This window comes from Delphinapterus leucas, chromosome 14 (assembly GCF_059928025.1).
Source record: "Delphinapterus leucas isolate spDelLeu-1000000601 "Yukka" chromosome 14, BTC_Dleu_Yukka2, whole genome shotgun sequence".
Classification (NCBI taxonomy): Eukaryota; Metazoa; Chordata; class Mammalia; order Artiodactyla; family Monodontidae; genus Delphinapterus; species Delphinapterus leucas.
In genome coordinates, this window is record NC_143142.1 from 76,787,711 (window position 1) to 76,807,578 (window position 19,868).

The window sequence follows — 19,868 nt, forward strand, 5'->3', positions numbered from 1 at the left end:
ATGTACTTCCTTTTTCTTCATGTTGAGATACTTGAACATAATTCATTATTCCCTTTCTCCTCCTAATTTAGTAATCCCTCATACCAAGTCTGGCAGGTGTGTATGAAGACTCTTCAACCCCTCCCCACTCCAATACTCTGTATACTGAATTCTCTGACCAGTGCTTTTTCTTTACGTTTTCCCCCTTGGAGGAGGCTTTTTGGTTACAAATAACGTCAAGGGGTAAATACAGTTCCTAGAGGATAAAAAGGCGAGAGTCGTGGTGATTGTGTAAAACTAAACAACAAGACTCAGAGCTTATTGACACAGTGCTATGATTTCTTAGGATGCAAATGGACATTGGGCCAATGGTGACAGAATTTCTGATTAGAACAAACTTCCCTTGAGTTTGTTACATTAGCTAAATAAAAATAACTCTAGAAAGCAGATATATGAGAATTAATATATATTTCTTTTTTTTTTTTTTTTTCGGGAAAGCAGCCTCAGAAGAGGTGGTTTTTCTTTATTGGGAACTCAGATGATCAGAGGTCCTCTGTCTCCAGTGAAATACTGAGGCTGAAGGAACATGCCACAGCACATTCCTTTGCATCCTGTGCTCTCTCCCAAGGTAGAGGGAAACCACAAACACCCACCCTCTAGCCCTCCCCCCTGCCACTCTTAAGGACTTTCCCCAGTACCTCCCAAAAGATGACGCCCACACACACAAAGTTAGGCCTGGCAAAAAGCCAAGCATAGAAAGCCTCAGTAACTCTTCTTGGTGGAACCGAAGCCAGAGAAGCCCATCACAGCTGTCATCTCACCTTCCTCCTCCAATGTCAAGTCCTCCTCCGCCCTCCTTTTCTTCTCCTTCTGTTTCTCTTTCTTGTAGGCTTTGGCCTTTTCCTCCTCTTCTCTGAGTTCCTTCATCCTTTCCTCAAAGTCATAATCCTTCTGCTTCTCTTCCATCTCCTTCTTGTTGACTTCAAAACGTTTCTTCACCTGATCCAAAGTGAGACATTCCACACGCATAGACATACCCAGGTTTCGCTGATGTTTCTTTCCATTACTGTGATCCAGGAAGTTGATGGAGTCTTTCACCACACAGTCACAGACATTGCAATAGTATCCTCCCATCTCAGACTGTGGGGTGGTCTTGGTAATGACGATTGTCTTCCTAAGTTTGGATTCCAGGTCCACCTCGGAGTCCCGATGCCGGAGAAGCTCTCGCGTGACTGGCTGCACTGGTTTTCCATCCTTCTTTTCTCTCTCTTTCGTGAGCCTCTTCTTGGTGAGCTTCTCATATTCATCTTTGTCCCACTTTTGGCGAAAGTCCAAGTTTTTTGTCCCACTGCCCGATGCCATCTTCACTGCGAAGTGAATCTATATTTCTTAATATAGAAAAAATTAAAGAGGTTTATAGGAAATCAGCTAAGGAACTAAAAAATATAAAGAAATGTAAATAGTCCGTGTTTTGGTGCTGAAATTTAACATAGTCTTTGTTTTTTAACCTTATTAAAGTAAGGCTAAATTAAAATACTGTTCATTTCTAGAATAGTTTGTGCTACTCAAGGTACATATGGATTAGGCAGCTGAAATTCATCTTCAAGATCATTACCTCTTTCTCTGCCTCTTTACTTTCTTTCAGAGACTTAGCCTTCAGCAAGTACTCAGCTTCATTTGTTCCAGAAAATTTCATCCAAAGTGAGGTCTCTATTGTTGGACTCCCTAGACTAGGTCAGTTCTCTTGTTTTATTTTTGCTTCCTCCATGGCACCCAGTATTCTCCCCTCGTCCACATCCCTCTCACTTGTTGAACCTCTTTCTTGCTAATCTATAAGCTCTGTGAAGGCAAGGACAGTGTTTGATTTATTCAGTTGCTGTAACAGAGTACCTGGCATATAATATGTTTATAATTATTTGTTAAATTAATTGACTTGACTATCTTATGTCTCTTGGGAGAACTTGCATTCTTCCTAATTTAAAAAGTGTAACTCTGTGCTGTTGATTGAATTGAAATGGAATAAACATTTGTTTCATGAGACTAAGAGGTAATACTTCAAAAGAAAAATATAAAAAATCATTTTCAGGAATTTCAAGAATCAAGATAAATATATATTTTTTGGTCCTGTAATTTCCTCCATTCCTCTTCAATGAAACTGTGTAGATAACCCAAGTACAACTTTCCCTGCCCTTACTAGTTTCTGTTATTTCAGGTACAAGTTCCAGTTTCTCTGTTTCTCTCTCCTTCCTCTTTCCTCAAACCCCTCACCCCCAATTCACCCTCAAGTTTAGTAACTTTGTTGAAGTTAAGGCAGGCCCTGGATAGTATGAAGTTGAAAAAGTCTCAAATGTGAAAATCCAGATTTCTAAAACAATGTGGGGGAATAGTAATTAAATTAAAAATTTTACTAAATTCTTTTAAGTAGTATGCTATTCTAATCTAGCCTACAATATTGTTTCAACTGACAAGAAAGTGCAACTTTTCAGACCACGAATAACACTGTAGCCGTAGAGTATAACTTTTTCTGAATGTTGAAAGAAGAAACAAGGGAAGGCGTTAAGAGAGAACATACAGGACCAGCCCATCTCATATCCCACCGTGTCTCCATTCCAGCGTTTCCTCTACTTTCCATCGCTTTCTGTGTCATTAAGTTACTTCAAACCTTAAGACCAACAGGGAAAAATGAGATCTCAGCCCTTTGCCTTTTTCCTTCTCAGATGTACGAACTGGAGGATCGGGTCGGGGCTGCACGATTTCCACTAAGCACGTTCAATGGGTGGTGGAGGTGAAGACCAAAGGCTGGGGACCTTTGTACCGTTTAGAGTCCCTTCAAAGCCCTCTCTTTCAATTAGCCGGGAAAACGAAAGTCTTCTGGGAAGCGGGAGTGGGCGGGCTAAGTACAAGTTAATGAACAAGAACATTCCCGGGCACGGAGTTCAACAGCAGATGGCAGAATACCCACTGTCCAGGGCACACGGCTGGCTGAAAGGAGGGGCATAGTTTAAGGATCTCTGGGGCTTGTAGTTCACCACGTTTCCTTCGGACAGGCCCGTCCGCGCACTGGAACTACAACTCCCAAGATGCACCGCGCGCATCTGTCGTCTCTGCCTCCCCCTCTCTGAGGCTCGCGCCGGAACCTCCCGGGAAACTGCCCCCCCCAGCCCCGCCCTCGTACGGCGTCCCATTTGTTTACCCTGAAGCCCCGCCTCACCGCCGCCCTCCTGCTCTCCCCTCTTCTGCCTGGAATGCCGTCATGCAGGTGATGCATATTCATGAGGCCCGCCGAGGAGCTCCCGCCCTGCCTGTCTCCCGCCTTCCCGCTGCCGGCGCGTGATTAATATTCAATGAGCCCAGCTACGCGGCGGGTTCGCCGGGGTGAGGCGGGGGAGTGGGCGGGGCTTGTGCTCGGCGCCCGCGACCCGGGCGGGGAGGGCGTGTGTGTGTGTGGGGGGGGGGGGGGGGGGCGGGGGGGGGGCGGTGGCGGCCAAGCGGGCGGGCGCACGGGATGGAACACCGAGACACCGACGGAATGCTCCGAATTGCCACATAATCCCCTGGAACGGCCGTGCCGAACGTCATTGGCTTCTCCCTTCTCCCCGCGCCGCCGCCGTCTCCCACCTTCGCCTCCCCGCCTCTCTCTCTGCCCGCTGTCTCCGGAGCTGGGGGGGAAGCGCGAAGCCCCACTGCAATGGAGCCCGCCGCCGCGACTACGGCGCAGCGACTCCCAGAGACCAGCAGGGAGGACCGAGCTCCGGCTCCGGCGGCGGCTGCAGCGGCGGCCGCGGCCGCGGCGGCTCTGGCGGCGGCAGTCGGGGACGGCCGGAGCCCGGAGCCCGCGCTGACCCCGGCGGCCCCCAGCGGCGGGGCGCGGGAAGAGGCCCCCGGCGAGGCGCAGCTGGGATTGTTGCCGGGCCGGCCGGGAGGCACGGGTCGCAGGAGGAGGCGCGGCGCCCCCCAGCCCACCGCTGGCGGGGCTGCCCCGGTGTCCGGGGCCGGCGGTTGCGCCAACTCCCTGCTGCTGAGGAGAGGGCGGCTGAAGAGGAATCTGTCCGCGGCCGCCGCTGCCGCCTCGTCGTCCTCGTCCTCGTCGTCGTCCGCCGCTGCCGCCTCGCACTCCCCCGGCGCCACCGGCCTCACCGCCTCCTGCTCGGCCTCGGCTTCGCTGTGCGCCCGGAGCCTGGACAGGAAGACGCTGCTCCTGAAGCACCGGCAGATGCTGCAGCTGCAGCCGTCGGACCGGGACTGGGTGCGGCACCAGCTCGAGCGGGGCTGCGTGCACGTCTTCGACCGCCACATGGCCTCGACCTACCTGCGCCCGGTGCTGTGCACGCTGGACACCACGGCCGGCGAGGTGGCCGCCCGCCTGCTGCAGGTGGGCTACAAGGGCGGCGGCGTGGTAAAGGTGCTGGGCAAGGGGCACCCCGACGCCGGTCCCCGGCTCCCGCCCGCCGAGCCGCGGGACTTGGGGCCGCCACCCGGGAGGAGCGGACTGGCCGCCGTCGGGGGGCCGCAGCGCGCTCCTCCCGCCGACCTGCCGCTGCCCGGCGTCCCGGACGGGTGGGCGCTCCGCGCCTCCCGCGCCAGCCCCGCTCCTTCAGACTCCAGCCTGGGCGAACCGGGCGCCCCGCGGCTCCTGGACGGTGCGGCCGCGGGCCCGGCCTCCGACACCGAGAGCTTCAGCCTGAGCCCCAGCGCCGAGAGCGTGCTGGACCGGTTGGACCCCTACAGCAGCGGCGGCGGCTGCTCATCGTCGTCCGAGGAGCTGGAGGCTGACCTGGCCCCGGCCCGGCCCCCGACGGGGGCTCCGGGACAGCCCCGCCTGCCCCGGCTTGGAGCGGGCGCCCGGCCGTCATCCCCGACGGCCTCCCCGCCTCCGCCGCAGCCGAAAGCCCAGAGGGGCGTCGAGGGCCCAGGCGGCGCGTCCCGCGATCAGCCTCGGGAGGAGAAGGCGGCGGCAGCAGCGGCCCTTGGCCGCCCTCCGTCGACCCAGGATGGGAACGGGGCGACCGAGGAGCAGGCGCCTCCACCGCCCACCCTGTACGTGCAGCTCCACGGAGAGACCACCCGGCGCCTGGAGGTGGACGAGAAGCCGTTGCAGATCCAAAATGACTACCTCTTCCACCTGGGCTTTGGGGAGTTGTGGAGGGTGCAGGAGGAAGGCATGGACTCGGAGATCGGCTGCCTCATCCGCTTCTATGCAGGTAAGGAGATCACCTGCACTTTGACGCGTGGGGAATAAGCACTTCCAGGTCCCGAGAAATGTTTGGCCACCCCGAGAGTCAGCGCGGGTCCTCGGGAGTCTGTTACTTCTCTACAGCTTTCAAGTACCATCTGTGTGATACTAAATTGAGCCGTTTTAAAATCCGCGAGCTTTTGTCATTCTTGGGGGCTCCGAGGTTGGGAAGCAAGCTGGGAGAGGTGGCAGGGCCACCAGGAAGCACAGGGAGCAGGCACTCCTGAAAGAAGCAGTGGTGTCTTTAACAGTGAAGTGCTGCCTTCGGACGTCTGTTCACTGGTTTGTTGGGTTTGAGGCAGTTTGGGATTTCAGGTAAACATCACGTGCACGTGATACCTACAGAGGAAAATGACCTTGAGAAATGCGCTGGAACACCCGCCCTCCGTCTCACTGACCGCGGCCTGCCCTTCCAGCCCGGGAGCTCGCTCCGCATCAGCTGGTGCTACTCGTTTGCCCACTTGGTCCTCGATGGAACCCAGCAGCTGCGGTCCTCTTTAGCGATACTTTTCCTCAGCGCTTTTTGGCTTTATTTCAGTTTCCTCTGTAAGTTTGATTCTTGCGTCAAAAGTGGTTTTGCCTATTTCTTTCTCTCAGTTTCTTACTTCTAGCCTTTATAGCCAGAGCTGCCCATTGCGATGTGACTTGCAATAGGGATATATAGGAATCACAGTACGACTTGAGGGTGATCTAAAATCTTCCTCATTCTTTTTTCATTTCTAGATTAAAGGTCTTAAAAGGAGAGTTAAATCTTCCCCAGATTTACTAAAGTACTAAATTACTTCCCCACCTAGGTTGTATGTGGTGGTGGAAAAATAATCACACTTGTAATTTCATTAATCTGTAGCCATTCTTTCTAACTTAATATGTTTTTGGTCCAGCCTGTGTCCCAGTAGCAGTTTAGTCGGTTTGAATGAAGAAATTACTCACACATTGAGATATGCAAAACTGGTAGCATTCCTGGTGAGATGTTCCTTTACGTTTAATTGAAGTTTTTCTGTAATTCAAGTGGATTTCTGATGGATTTTTACCTCGTAAAGAAAACCATATCATAATACAATAGCATTTGTAGTATCTGAAGATAATATCCCAACCGGATGACAAGCCTTTAAAAGCTTATGGCCTAGAAAATAGGTGATTTTTTTTTTTCATGTAGGAGCAACAGCTATATCATTTTCTCCTGTGGCTCATGTAATTTGTAAAATACTGTTATTTTACAAAAGCAGTAAATGGTAATCACACTTGGAATGAGAATATTTTCTTAACATGAGAATGATAAATGCCCTTATAACCAACCAATTACATTAAAGGAAATATATATAAAGCAAGGGATATATTAAATAAGCAGTATTGGACATATTTCGTATGGAAAGAGCTCTGCATCCTTTCTTTTACTCATGACTGAATTGTTGATCACAATAAATGTCCATGGGAAGGGTTTTAGGTGTCCTAGTCATGACATTTAAATCTTTGATTCCCCTTGATTGTCTTTTCACATGTGTCTAAAATGTTCTAAGTGGGTGATATATAGTTTTTTTAAAAAAACTTATCTCAGTATAAAGGTGACAAATTATCTTTCTGGTAAATCGCAAATTTCTGGTGTGCTCATTTTAATCTTTTTGTTTCGTTCGTTATGAAAAGCAGGAATTGTTGCTTCATTCTGAACTTATTTGCTTTATTTCTATATGCACAGTATAAATACATATATACCTCTGTGAATATGCTTGTAAAAGTAACTAATTAAATGAGGAAGCCATACAGAGCATCCAACCTGTTCTTGAATATGAAGCTGGTATGCAGGTGTCCTAGAAGGAAGATGCCTGATTGTTAAAAAGATATAACAGTCTTTATGAAGATATTATAAAGATGATATAAAGATGTCTAATTGCTTATTTTATAGCAGGTTGAGCTTATGTTAAGCCTAAGAACATAGCAAACGTCTGTGTTGATATTCATTTGCCATAGAACAAAATTTACTATATAGTGAGTCCACTTGAACTTTTGCAAGGAAGTTTAGTTACTGATGAACAAAAGGGCCTTGTTGTAAGGTGGCCTCACTCATCACCGGAACATTACCAGGACTTCACATGTAGCGCAGGTTTGCACCAAGCTGGAGGAGATTCCTAGAAGTTACCCCTGTGCTGCAGTGGAATGTAGGACACCCAACAGGAAAGTGGCATGTTTTGGTAGTAATTCTTTTCCATAAGAAGAGAATTAACGTTTGTTTTATATGAGATCCTTTGAGGGTGTGTTTTCCACCACATTCGTTTTTATAATGTTACATGTAACTTACTCTTAAATTTATTGCTGTGTATCTTTTTGTTTATCTGTGTATGTGGAGTTGAGGATAGACTAGGAAATTGCTTTTGAAGGCTTTTGAATATTTTCCTATATTTAAATTGAGCTCGTTATCTGTTGTTTATCTAGTTTATCTGTTTATAACTGGAGAAGTTCTTGTCCAGTGGAGAGCTTTCATTCTCTTGAGGTCACCTTTCAGTTGAATTTTAGTATTTATAACCTGGCCTAAGTTATTCTTAAAAGACTTTGAAAGCCATTTGTGGTTGCTTTGAATATTTAAATATTTATTTAGGTAAAGTAAAATGGAATCTTTAATGAGCTAAAAGGCTTTGGACAAAAAGGTACTATCTAATTACAGAGTCGTTGAGAAAAACTTAGTTTGAAAATTGTTGCTCCTCTGAAGCAACCATTCTCTTAGCTAACTTTAAATAAGAAAAAATTTAATTATGGCTCTATCTGAAGTAACTTGTGTGAAGTATTAAGTATATTAGGTACATTAACATTTAATTTTCCTTTAAGATCAGCCATCTTAAATTTTACCTGAGAGTAATTTTAGGTGAAAAAAAATTCAAGAATTTAGGTTACTCGACATAGGTTACAGACTTAAAAACGTTAATGAGGTTATGTTTTGGACTCCCTGGGGGCGTCTGAGTCATTAATCAAGGGCAGTATTAAACTATATTTTTAATATTTTTGACTCACTTCTACTGCCTTTTAGCTTTAGTCATCTGGCTGTTTCAGTTTAAATTGTAATAGTGGGAAATTATGTTGACGGAATGGAGAGTGCACCCACTGTGGCTCGTGAATCTCGGACAAGATATTTTTATGTTTGACTTTTTGGGATTGCTCAGGAGAACGGACTCCTTACCCGCTCATATTCCTTCTCTTTTTCTCTTCTGGGATGATCAAACCTTACATGGTTTCCTACATGGAAACCAAGAAGGGGTGGTTCGGCATTAAGCTGTAATATTGACGAGAAGTCTCTTATTACTATAATTACAGCAGTATTGAGTAACGTGGTATGAACATGTGACACCAGTGTGTGCTTAAGCAGTCCTTTTAAGAACAAAGGGTTTAATTTTATTTTTGTTGCTTTTTGTATTTAAAGTTTATACTTGTTTTTGATGTAAAGTGAGTGCTGTCTTGTCCTTCATAACTGTGGTTTGATAACGTCTATTAATATGTTGGGTTTATTATCTTCAAAAATCTTAAAGAGCTTTCACATAAATTATCTCATTTGTCCTTTCGGAAACATTATTAGGGAGGAGTGGGTGTCAATCCTCTTTTCAGATAAACTGATGCATAGTTTTGATTCTTGCTTGTGGTTTTTCAGTTCTTGGCAGAGCTGAGAAGACAGAGCATGCATATTCTGTTTTACAATTCATATTACTTTCCATGAATCGAAGTTGAATTTCATTTACACTTGAATTTTTCACTTGGTTAAAAGCATTCCGAAAATATTCTATTTTTGTTGGTAATGAGGTGATATTATCCTCTAGTCCAAAGTGGTATTCCTTGTGAAATTTGGTTGGTTCTATTTCTATCATGCTGCCTTTAACATAAAGAAGCAAGACTGGCAAATAAGTGGACAATACAGAAAGAGTACGAAAGTGTTCTAAATATTCTGGTTGTAAATAGTCTTACATGCATTTAAGTTGGCATGAAATAAAGTTCACCTAATGATTCTTTTTTTTCTTACACATGCCTCATTTGTTAAACTGTAAATCTTCATTGGGTATAGAGCATTAGTAACACTTTATCTGAAAAGTGGATAACTTTTGAGGGTAGCGGTGTGACATTTCAGTTCCTTTAAAACATAGCTTTACTTGTAAAGTATCGAAAATAGCTATCATAAAAGGTTTGCATAAACCTTTCATCTTAAAGTAAACTTATTTGTACTTTATTGATCAGTAGTGCTCTATTGATGTCACCATGCTGTTCATTTTCTATAATTCATGTGTTATATAGAGTTAGAGAGTAAGCTACTCTGCCTGTTTTTATAGCTATTCCTTAAATGGTGTGTTTTTTTATGCTTATTGAAATAATTATAGGGAGAGGAGATGAGTGTAAATGAGTTTATGAAGTTTCTGGGTGAAAGTTTTATCTTTTTGTGGCTATAAGATTGTTAAAACAGCCACCTTAAGTGACTGGTTATCCCAAGATTCTTATTATTTTTTAAAGAGTAAGGTGTTTTTGATTCTCTTTATAGAATGCTGAATTTGATTTCTTGGTAACATAACATTCATTAATGTTGTATATGGTCCAAGACTAGTATAATACTTGGCATTTTAGTTTAAACATTTGTTGAATTGAATTTGCGGAATTTTGTTAAGCAGCTGGTGGTGTATGTCCTGAATCTTCAGCCTTCCTTCCTGTTAGGGTCCCCAGGGGTTGTGTTAAACACACATACACACAGAGGCATTTCTCCCATGGCAGAAGGTTTTAGATGTGCCACACACTGTTAATATCTTCTATTTTCCGTGAGTGGAGCTCTATGTGGATTTTGAGAGAGTTCTCTCTCAAAGGTTTCTTAGAGTTAACAGGTGTTTTTTTTCCCCCCTTTTCAAAGGCATCTCTTACCTAAACTTTAAGATGAATTTAATGAGACATCTGTCAAATGAGGCGTTTTAGATTTAATGATTTTGTTATGTGCCAGGGTTGAACACGGTTCAGTCTATCTGGACAGGAGAAGGGTTTAATTGTACTGTGAAAGTCGAGAAAAGCCACTCAATAGAAAAGCTTTTCCTTTAAAGATGCCTGGCATTTTGAAAAAGAGAAAAAGATGTTATCAAAATGTCCAAAATAGTCTGGGAAAGTGAAGGCTTTTTTTAAAAGTCCCACTTTCTAAAACCCACTCCACCCCTTGATCGCAGGCGTCTGGTACAACACTGGTAATGAGGGGTTTTGAATCTACCTTCATGTCCCTCTGCTTCTTGGGCAAACTCTTTTTAATACTTACCTTTGGTTTTCTAAAGATAGTACAATTAAAACAAAACAAAATCGACCATTTGGATTCTTTAGACATATTAGGTATTTATAACCTAAGTCTCTGTGATGGGTTGTGTTTGGATTTGTTATGAAACTTTAACTCTAGGCTTTGGAAAATTTTGATAAACTGAAACTCAAGGGTTGGAAAAAATAGACTTTAATGGTACTTTGATTAAAGAACATTAGGATATTTGGTTAACTATGAAATAGCAGCTCTTTCAAGTTGTGTGATAATCGTACTTTAGAATCAAGAATAACAGTTACCGGGTTGCTGAAGTGTAATTACATGTTGATTTAGAGATGGAATGGTTTTGTTATATATATAATATATATGCCGAATATTCCTTTTAATATGTTAAGTGAAACAAAGCATAACCATCCCATAATGCCACATGCATGCTGAAATAATTGTTTCCCTGTTGTATTTTTACATTTGAGATTGCTTTAATAGGTTGTAAAATGTATTTAATGATAGAGTGTCTTATTAAGGTACTACTAGTCCAATGACCTTTGAGTTTGGAACCTAGAAGTTCTCTTGGAAATGGAGTGAAATACTCTATTTGTAGGTTGTACATATTCTGTGAGTTTGTAAATGTCAATACTTTAGCAAAAAAAAAAAAAAATCCAGAATTTATGACATGTATTTTCTCAAATGAAGCTTGCTAGAAGTATATTAGTCTCATTTCCAGTTATGTGAAAGCATTCAGTTGAAGACTGAATAAAATTTGAAATAATTTGGTTTTGGACCATTTCAATTAATGAATGAAAAAAATCTAATTCGAAATTTGAGATACTTTGAATTGGTTGATTTTGTTTTAGTTTTTTCCCCTGTATTCTTTTCAGGCAGGAAGAGCTTTGAATTTGTTGCTGTCTAGTTCTACTGACTCATACATCTGATGATGAAGAGCAGGTGGAGAGTGAATCTTTTCAGATGTCTGCTTTCATTAATAATATGTTAGGATGCTTGGCGCCTTCTTTTCCAATACGAGGCGTGTTTTTAAATATAGCAAGAGAAAGTATGAACTGTATTTGTTTTCACTGTCTATTTAATAATTATCTGGATTTCACAATCAGTTCACTCCTGACACATGGTCCAAAGAGCGAAATTTTATGCGTAGAACCAGTTTTTGACCTTTTTGTCATGTATGAAAAATATATTCCTATGGAATTCTTTCTTAGTTCCTATGCATATATTTTGAGAGCTTTTGGCTATACTTTAGCGCTTGAAGGGGTGCTCCATCTTATGGTTTTTGAGTTTGGCTGATGTATCCTGGGGTCAGGTGAAAGTAACTTTGTTATGGTTTGCAATTTAAAGAAATGGGTCTGAGAGTTGGGAAAGTTGGTATGACTTTGGGCATTCATTTTAACTTATCCTGGGCTTTGATTTCCTCATCAGTAAAATCGTGAGCTTGGAGTAGAATAAGTCTAAAATCTCTTCCAACTCTTAACATTCTGGGGCTTCATTAGAGAGCCTGTTCTTCAAATTAGGACTAAATGTTGTAGTTGTTTTAAGTTCTGTACGACCTATCCATGGGTTTAAAAACAGCCAAATCCCCAGCTTTTTGTCATGGAGAAAGGAACAGGCTTGGACCTAATACACACAAATCAGCCTAAGGTTGCCAGCCAAGGAAGAATACCTTTTTGGAGTCGATTAGGACTAATGATGGAATAGATAGTGTTTGATTACCCTCTCCCTGCCAGCTCTACTCTTCAAAGTAGAATTCAGCACACTAGAGATGAATTTAAAGAAATACATCCTCTTAAAAGTTGAAGTAAGGGCTTCCCTGGTGGCGCAGTGGTTGAGAGTCTGCCTGCTGATGCAGGGGACACGGCTTCGTGCCCCGGTCCGGGAAGATCCCACATGCCGCAGAGTGGCTGGGCCCGTGAGCCATGGCCGCTTAGCCTGCGCGTCCGGAGCCTGTGCTCCACAACGGGAGAGGCCACAACAGTGAGAGGCCCGCGTACCGCAAAAAAAAAAAAAAAAAAAGAAAAAAGTTGAAGTAAGATTCTGTTCTTAAGTTGACTTGTAAAGTAAGATACTTTTATAATCCAGTTTATAAACTTTACTGTAGTGATAACTCTGTATTTGAGGGATCCAGATATGGGAAACTTACTGGTTCATTAGCTTTAATTCATGGTGAGCTGTATGTGCCTATCTACTTGTGCCTAGAGTCAGTAGGAGAAAAAGCACATAAAAATTTTTTTGTGTGTTATTTTTGATTAGATCATAGAATTTAGGATTCTGTAGAGATCCTAACATCTGTATTTTTATAGATGAGGAAAGCAAGCCCTGTAGAGGTTGAGTGTCTGGTCCAAGATCGGTGATAAACTCGGTCTCAGAATTAGGAATAGCACCCAGGATTTTGATTATCTGTCTAGTGTTCTTTTTTACCCCACACTGAATTTATATACTTACTATCTTTGGATTCTCTTTTATTTAGTATTCAAAATGAAAGCTTAAAAAATTGAGTGTGCTTCACACATTTGGTGCTTTCTCAATTACTTCAAGGTGTTTCTAGTTTCTTTTCATTCTAATCAGTGCTTATGAGAGGTTACATATCACTTTGACAGATTATGGGCGGGCTTCTAATGGAACAGTTGGATATTTTAATTGCAGAGAGTGAAATTAGATTTCATCAGTGATGTTACCCTTTGGGGGTTTTATGATAGAACTTTAAAGTTGACAGATGGTTGACTGAAAAGAGTTACAGTGCTAGAAAATCAATGGTTATTTGTCCAGTCCTTTAAAGTTGAAATTGTTAGAAGAATGGAAATTTGCAAAACCACTGAATTTTAAAAAAATATTTGGAAGAAAAATTTAAGAATAGATCTTGAAAAAAAAATCCCATTCAGACGTCTTCATTAAAAAGATTCAGTACTCATAATATTTTTTATTTCACTTTTTTTAAGAAAAACGTATCTTCTCACAATTAAATGCACTTAGTTTATTTAGGTACGCATACACAACCCTACTTTTATGTGATATAAATTGAAACAACTTAGTTCAGTAATCTTTGGGCTTTTGCCGTTTGCTGGTTTTGGAAGTCTGTATCATGAAATCTGGTACTGCTTTGAATATCTTTGAGAGAGGGAGAGAAATGTCCTGCTCCTGTTAGCAAAAAGACAGTTTGTGAATATTTGTAGGGGTGAGAGAGAGATTCCCTTTTATATTAGGTTCCATTTAAATTTAATCATTTACCTTAAGTAAAAGTTTTATATGGAAATTAACCTATGGAGTCAATTAATTCCTCAAAGATGACTTCAGTTTTTACTATGAGGAAGGGAACTTGTAAAGTGCAGAAGTACAAATGGGTAAAAATACATTGCATCTGGCATATGGAATATGTACTCTAGCTGCTGAAGCAGAAAAGAAATTTCTCTTGATGGTCTCTGAGAGAGGTAGTATGGCTGGGGGTAGCTGATGTGCAGGTTTATGTAATAAATTGAATCTCTCCTTCTGGAAAGAAGTAAACATCACTGTATTTGGAGGAGACGCACTCTCTTCCTTACACACATCCCACACATGCGTACATGATACACTCACACATGCATGCCCACATGTTCTCCACTGAGTGCTGAGGTAGGATATAATGGGAGGTGGTAGCAGGTGGGTGGGGTAAACAGTGTTGGGGGGGGAAGTCTCAATTTAAAAAAAATTATAGTCCTTAATGACGTAGATCATTTTTTTTCACATTTTAATTGGTAACTTATTTCTCCCATGAATGGCCTGTTCCTATCCCTTGCCCATTTTTTTTGTTTGATATTTGCCTTTTTCCTACTGGCTTATAGATTTGTTTTGGGGGCGTATATCTAGGGAAACTAGCTTTGTTTTGTAAGTCACTATTTTCTTCATCCATCTGCACTTTTATGTCAGTCTTTTCCTCTAGGTACTCAGGGTTCTGTGTCATGCTTAGGAAGTCTTCCCCCTCAAGATTTAAAAGAAATTTCCCATATTTTCATGTGGTATATTATAGTTTTATTTGTATGTTAAAAATTTTAATCTATCTGTTGTTTAAGAAAGATAGGAACGGGGCTTCCCTGGTGGCGCAGTGGTTAAGAATCTGCCTGCCAATGCTGGGGGACACGGGTTCCAGCCCTGGCCCGGGAAGATCCCACATGCCGCGGAGCAACTAAGCCCGTGCCACAACTACTGAGCCTGAGCTCTAGAGCCCGCGAGCCACAACTGCTGAGCCCACGTTCCACAACTACTGAAGTCTGCGCGCCTAGAGCCCGTTCTCCACAAGAGAAGCCACCGCAATGAGAAGCCCGAGCACCGCAACGAAGAGTAGACCCTGCTCACTGCAACTGGAGAAAGCCCGCGTGCAGCAACGAAGACCCAACACAGCCATAAGTAAATAAGTAAATAAATAAATAAATAGTTTTATTTTTAGAAAAAGAAAGACAGGAAGTAGGAAAGAACAAATTATCCCCACACTTTTTATTCGATAATTGAGTATTTCTTTAGTGACTTAAACTGTCACTTTTCCTCAGTTTATGCCTTTTTTAACTGATAGGCATTTATATCATCCTTCCTATGTGCGAGGCACCGTTTTAAGTGCTTTATAAGTATTAACTCATTTAATCCTCATAACAACCCTATGAGGCAGGTAATGTTACCACCCCAGGGTTACAGATAGGGAAACTGAGTTACAGAGCATTTTAGTACCTTGTGTGGATTTGTCAAGCGAGCAAGGTTCAGGTAGAGTGCAAGCCCCAGCATTTGCTGCCAGAGTTAACTAGTGTGTAATAGCTTGCTTTGCCGAATGTGGAAAACTTGTCCTTGATAACCTTCTGGGGCCAGTTTGGGCAGATCAGCATTTGGGAAGCATGGACTTTGAAGTACTTGAGGCTGGAACCTGCATTCTGGCTGTGCCCCTGAGCCCAGAGCTCTACCTCCCTCTTTCCTTCTCTGTGGAAATAGGCAGTACCTGTGAGCCGCAGAGCGTTGTTGAGAAGATCAAATGAGATGAGGGAAAGTGCCTAGGACAGCAGGACTCAGTGTAAACCAGGCCCTGGTCTTAGGATGCAAAGAGCACTGATGGAGGATCTAGGACCTGGATTTGACTGTGGGCTGCTTCTTTACTTGGTGGGAAACCTATAATGAACCCTGTAATCTCTTTAAGCCTCATTTATTAGAGAGATTTAAAAAAAATCCATCTCAGAGAACTTTGTGAGGTTCAGATTTGATGATATATGTGGAAGTGCTTTGTAAACTGTGAGATGTTATACAAATGTAGTGTGGTAGTGTTATTTTTAGCAATAGTAAATTGCCACAAATGTTAACTCGAGGTAATTAGGGCTCATTAAGGAAGATGGGATATGCTGTTGCTCAGTGACACTGGCAAACTATACACTTTCACTCACTCATTCATTCAGTCCAGTAATTACTATGAGTACCTACTATATCAAAAGTACTTTTGATTCAAAGATGGCTAATTTTAATTTTCTAGGATCCGTTGAAATACTTATAGCTCTGAGGGCATGTTTGTGGAAACAAGCGAGCCAACATTTAGAATACAAAAGTGGAAAATGTTCTAATAGAGGCAGTGGGGTCCACAGATGACTATAGTAGCAGCAAAGGAGAGGCTCCTGACTCCACTGTGTGAATCCCGGGAAGGCCCTTGAGCCATCTTGAAGGACCAGAGGGAGTAGACTCTTGCCATAATTCTGGAATACTGAATTGTTTGAGGAGCAGCCATAAATTACCAGTAGTTCAAAGTCCAGTCAGACTGAGTTTAGGATTAGTAATTCCACCTTAATCCTTTAAGATTTACCAACCCTGTCTGTCTAGGCCTTTTTATCCATTTGAATCATTGGGGCTTCATTTGGTATCATACTTTGTGAGGATCTAAGTTCTGGGTTAAGCAAATATTAATTTTGCTTTCTTGAAAAGAAAATGCAAATGTGCACATGCTCAAGGTTGCCTTGAAGCCTGGCAGGGGGCCTACAGTACACTTGAAAGACGTTCTCTTGTTTCTTTTTGTGAAGCCCGTGAGGGTTTTGCTTTCCTCGGATTTATAAAGTTTATGGGAAATGCTGTGTTCATCTTCTGGAGGCAGATACCTTCTTTTAGTTTAATGTCATGTAGACCAACCACATTAATGTAAAATTTGGAAGATGAGGAATTGGTCATAACCTGAGGGTATTCTTAATTTTTTAAAAATAAAATTCCATTTTTTTGGTATAAATTTATTTATTTTATTTATTTTTGGCTGCACTGGGTCTTCGTTGTTGCACGTGGGCTTCCTCTAGTTGCGACGAGCAGAGGCCACTCTTCATTACGGTGCATGGGCTTCTTATTGCGGTGGCTTCTCTTGTTGCGGAGCGCGGGCTCTAGGCTCGCAGGCTTCAGTGGTTGTGGCTCGCAGGCTCAGTAGTTGTGGCTCGTGGGCTCTAGAACGCAGGCTCAGTAGTTGTGGCGCACAGGCTTAGTTGCTCCGTGGCATGTGGGATCTTCCTGGACCAGGACTCTAACCCGTGTCCCCTGCATTGGCAGGCGGATTCTTAACCACTGTGCCACCAGGGAAGCCCCGAGGGTATTATTTTTAACTTTGCCCATCTACTGTCTGGATCTTCATTGGTGAAGGAATTTTTTTTTAAAGCCTCTTGTGTGGACTAGGAGGAAACACAACTCTTAAGTGTTCATATAAGCAAAAATAACTATTTTATCCATGGCTGTAAAATCTGTACTACACTACTATGGTAAGTTAAGTCTTTACTAATGGCCTGTTACAAATTTCTTTTGTTTTCAGTGGAAGGTAAATGTCTCTGTGATATGTTGTCTCATGTAGTAATGTGAATGACAACACTGGAAAAGATCTTTATTTTGCTTTATATGTTAGTTTTAAAAGTATGATAGTAGTAAGGTAGATAGCTAGTGGGAAGCAGCCGCATGGCACAGGGATATTAGCTCCGTGCTTTGTGACAGCCGGGAGGGGTGGGATAGGGAGAGTGGGAGGGAGGGAGACGCAAGAGGGAAGACATATGGGAACATATGTATATGTATAACTGATTCACTTTGTTATAAAGCAGAAACTAACACACCATTGTAAAGCAATTATACCCCAATAAAGATGTTAAAAAAAAAGTATGATAAACACCCTGTTTTTAAAATAAGTTATGCAGATCCTGTCTGACTAAAATAAGTCATGCTTCTAATTCCAATGAAAATACTTCTAATTCGGACTAATCAACATTCAGGTTAATTACCTGCCATTGTGTATTTTCCACTGTCATTTGCACCTTTCTGCCCTCTGTGACAGATTTTTACAGAGACCTCAGTTAACTCATTAGAGCAGTATCAACACCCGACAAGCTGATTTTCATGGGGGATATTAACAGAAATGTTAGCATCAATGTAGCCATAAGGAGAATACTTAGCCCTTGTGATTATAAAGTAGACGCTAAAAATCCCTTGTAACTAAGTCGTAATAGAGACTTGGTGTTTTTAACCAGAATCTGAGTAGTATTGTCTCATTGATAAATACACCATGACAAAAGTTCTATAAACAAGTATCTTGGAACTGCTAAAGATAATGTCATTGTGAAGATACCACACAAAAGTCCATTTCTGAGAGTAGGGGTCATCTTGTAGTCAGTACATTTGGAATGCTTGTTTTATATCTTGAATTGGCTTGCAGCTGCTAATAGAGAATTGGGAGTCGTCATTGCTTCCTGCTTCTATAGATGTTCATAAGATCTCCCACCCCACCCCCAACCAAACAAAACGGTTGATAGCCTCTTGGTTCTAAGAAACTGATAGAGTAATGCAAGTGGTATTAACCTCTAGATAATACTGATGGATAAAGGGAAGTGGTGGTGTTCACTTTTCTTGAAGGTACTGTCATAAGCACAACTATATATACCCCCTTGCCCGGTATCTTCTTTATCTTTTAGAAACGTTTGTAATACTGGAGTAGACTAAACCAGAGCTGTCGGTAGATAGTTACTACTTCAGAAGCTGGTGAATGTGATAATTGAAGTATTACCTGCTAGGGAATAGCTTTGCCAAGCTTCACAGGTGAAAAATGGGTGACAACGTCATGGATTTCTCAGGGAGAGCATAGAATCAAAGCATTGGAAAGGACCAGGGGCATGTAGTCCAGTTTCTTACCTAGTGTAGAAATCTGTGCTTATCCAATCCTGATTGATGGTCGTCTGGCTTCTGCTTGTTGACTGCTTGCTAGATACATTATTCCAGGACAGCACTGAGTGGAGTTCTTGCTACTTGAAATGTGATCTGTGGACCAGCATCGTTAGCATCTCTTTGGAGTGTGTTAGAAATGCAGACTCTCAGGGCTTCCCTGGTGGCGCAGTGGTTGAGAGTCCGCCTGCCGATGCAGGGGACACGGGTTCGTGCCCTGGTCCGGGAGGATCCCACATGCCGCTGAGCGGCTGGGCCCGTGAGCCATGGCCACTGAGCCTGCGCGTCTGGAGCCTGTGCTCCACGGTGCGAGAGGCCACAACAGGGAGAGGCCCGCGTACAGCTAAAAAAAAAAAAAAAAAAAAAGAAAAAGCAGACTCCTCTCAGTCCTCACTTCAGACTTACTGAATAATTGGCACTTTAACAAGATCCCTAGGTGATTCGTTTGCACAATACAGTTTAAGGAGTGCCAGTGTTGGATGAATCGGGAGTGGGAGAGATTACAGTTGGAGGAGGGAAACCATTAGGGGCTTGCATGGTTCAGTAAGATACTGAGGGCTGGAACTAGAGGAGTGGAGAGAGAAAAGCAGGCAGATGTAGATGTTATCCTAGGACTCAGTAGCTAATATTGAAGCTCAGAGATGACAAGTTTGCACTTTGAGTGATGGGAGAATTGTGGGTCAGTTCATGAAAGTAGGAAGCAAGAGGTTGTGTGTGGGTATCACTAATTAATTCAGTCAAGCTGGAGGACCAGGCATTCTAGTTAGGAGTTGGTGATGTGAGAATGAATGAAGTGTCTCCTGCTCTTGATATTTACAAATATTTTGCAGTTGAGGATGGATTTTGCTGAGGGTGAGTTTGAAATGGTAATACACTTCAAGCTGACAGTAATCATTTGTTTAGCTGGTAAATGGACCTGACTCACCACCCAGCTTCCAGATCTCAATGGACCCTTTTGCCTTCTACTGTTTATCAAATAAACAATTACAGTAAAACTTGAAATGCCTTAATGAAGGCATTTACAGAGTGCCAAGGGAACCCAGAAGCCTGACAAACCAATTCTCCCTGGAATGCTCTGGAAAGGCTTCCTGAGAAGGACTCCCTGTATGAATGGGGGACTAGCATTGCATGGAAAGAGCATGTCAGGACCTAAAGCGTGAATGAAAGGGCAGGATGTGCGTAGGAAATGGGGAGGAACTGGCGTGGTGAGGTGTTAGGTGATGAGAT

At 42.9% G+C, this 19,868-nt stretch overlaps 1 protein-coding gene and 1 pseudogene across 6 annotated transcripts in view; one reads left to right on the forward strand and one right to left on the reverse strand.

Moving 5' to 3' along the window:
* Positions 1-297: 297 nt before the first annotated feature.
* On the reverse strand, positions 298-3,307 carry LOC111180147 (zinc finger matrin-type protein 2 pseudogene; annotated as a pseudogene). 3 transcript variants are annotated; one of them, XR_016387663.1, is made up of 2 exons: positions 2,577-3,307; positions 298-1,367 (listed from the first exon to the last, which is right to left on the reverse strand). The product of XR_016387663.1 is annotated as a zinc finger matrin-type protein 2 pseudogene, transcript variant X3 (transcript). The 3 variants fall into 3 exon arrangements; XR_002646115.3 differs by having other exon boundaries at positions 2,552-3,307; XR_016387662.1 differs by having other exon boundaries at positions 1,595-3,307.
* Positions 3,308-3,554: 247 nt separating this feature from the next.
* The window catches only part of PHLPP1 (PH domain and leucine rich repeat protein phosphatase 1), a 217,802-nt gene continuing 201,488 nt past the window's right edge, over positions 3,555-19,868 (forward strand). For all 3 annotated transcript variants that reach the window (XM_089895283.1, XM_089895284.1, XM_022584325.3), the window contains exon 1: positions 3,555-5,180. In XM_089895283.1, coding sequence (XP_089751409.1) covers positions 3,668-5,180 — 1,513 coding nt within the window. In that variant the 5' untranslated portion in view covers positions 3,555-3,667. The remainder of the gene's footprint in view (positions 5,181-19,868) is intronic.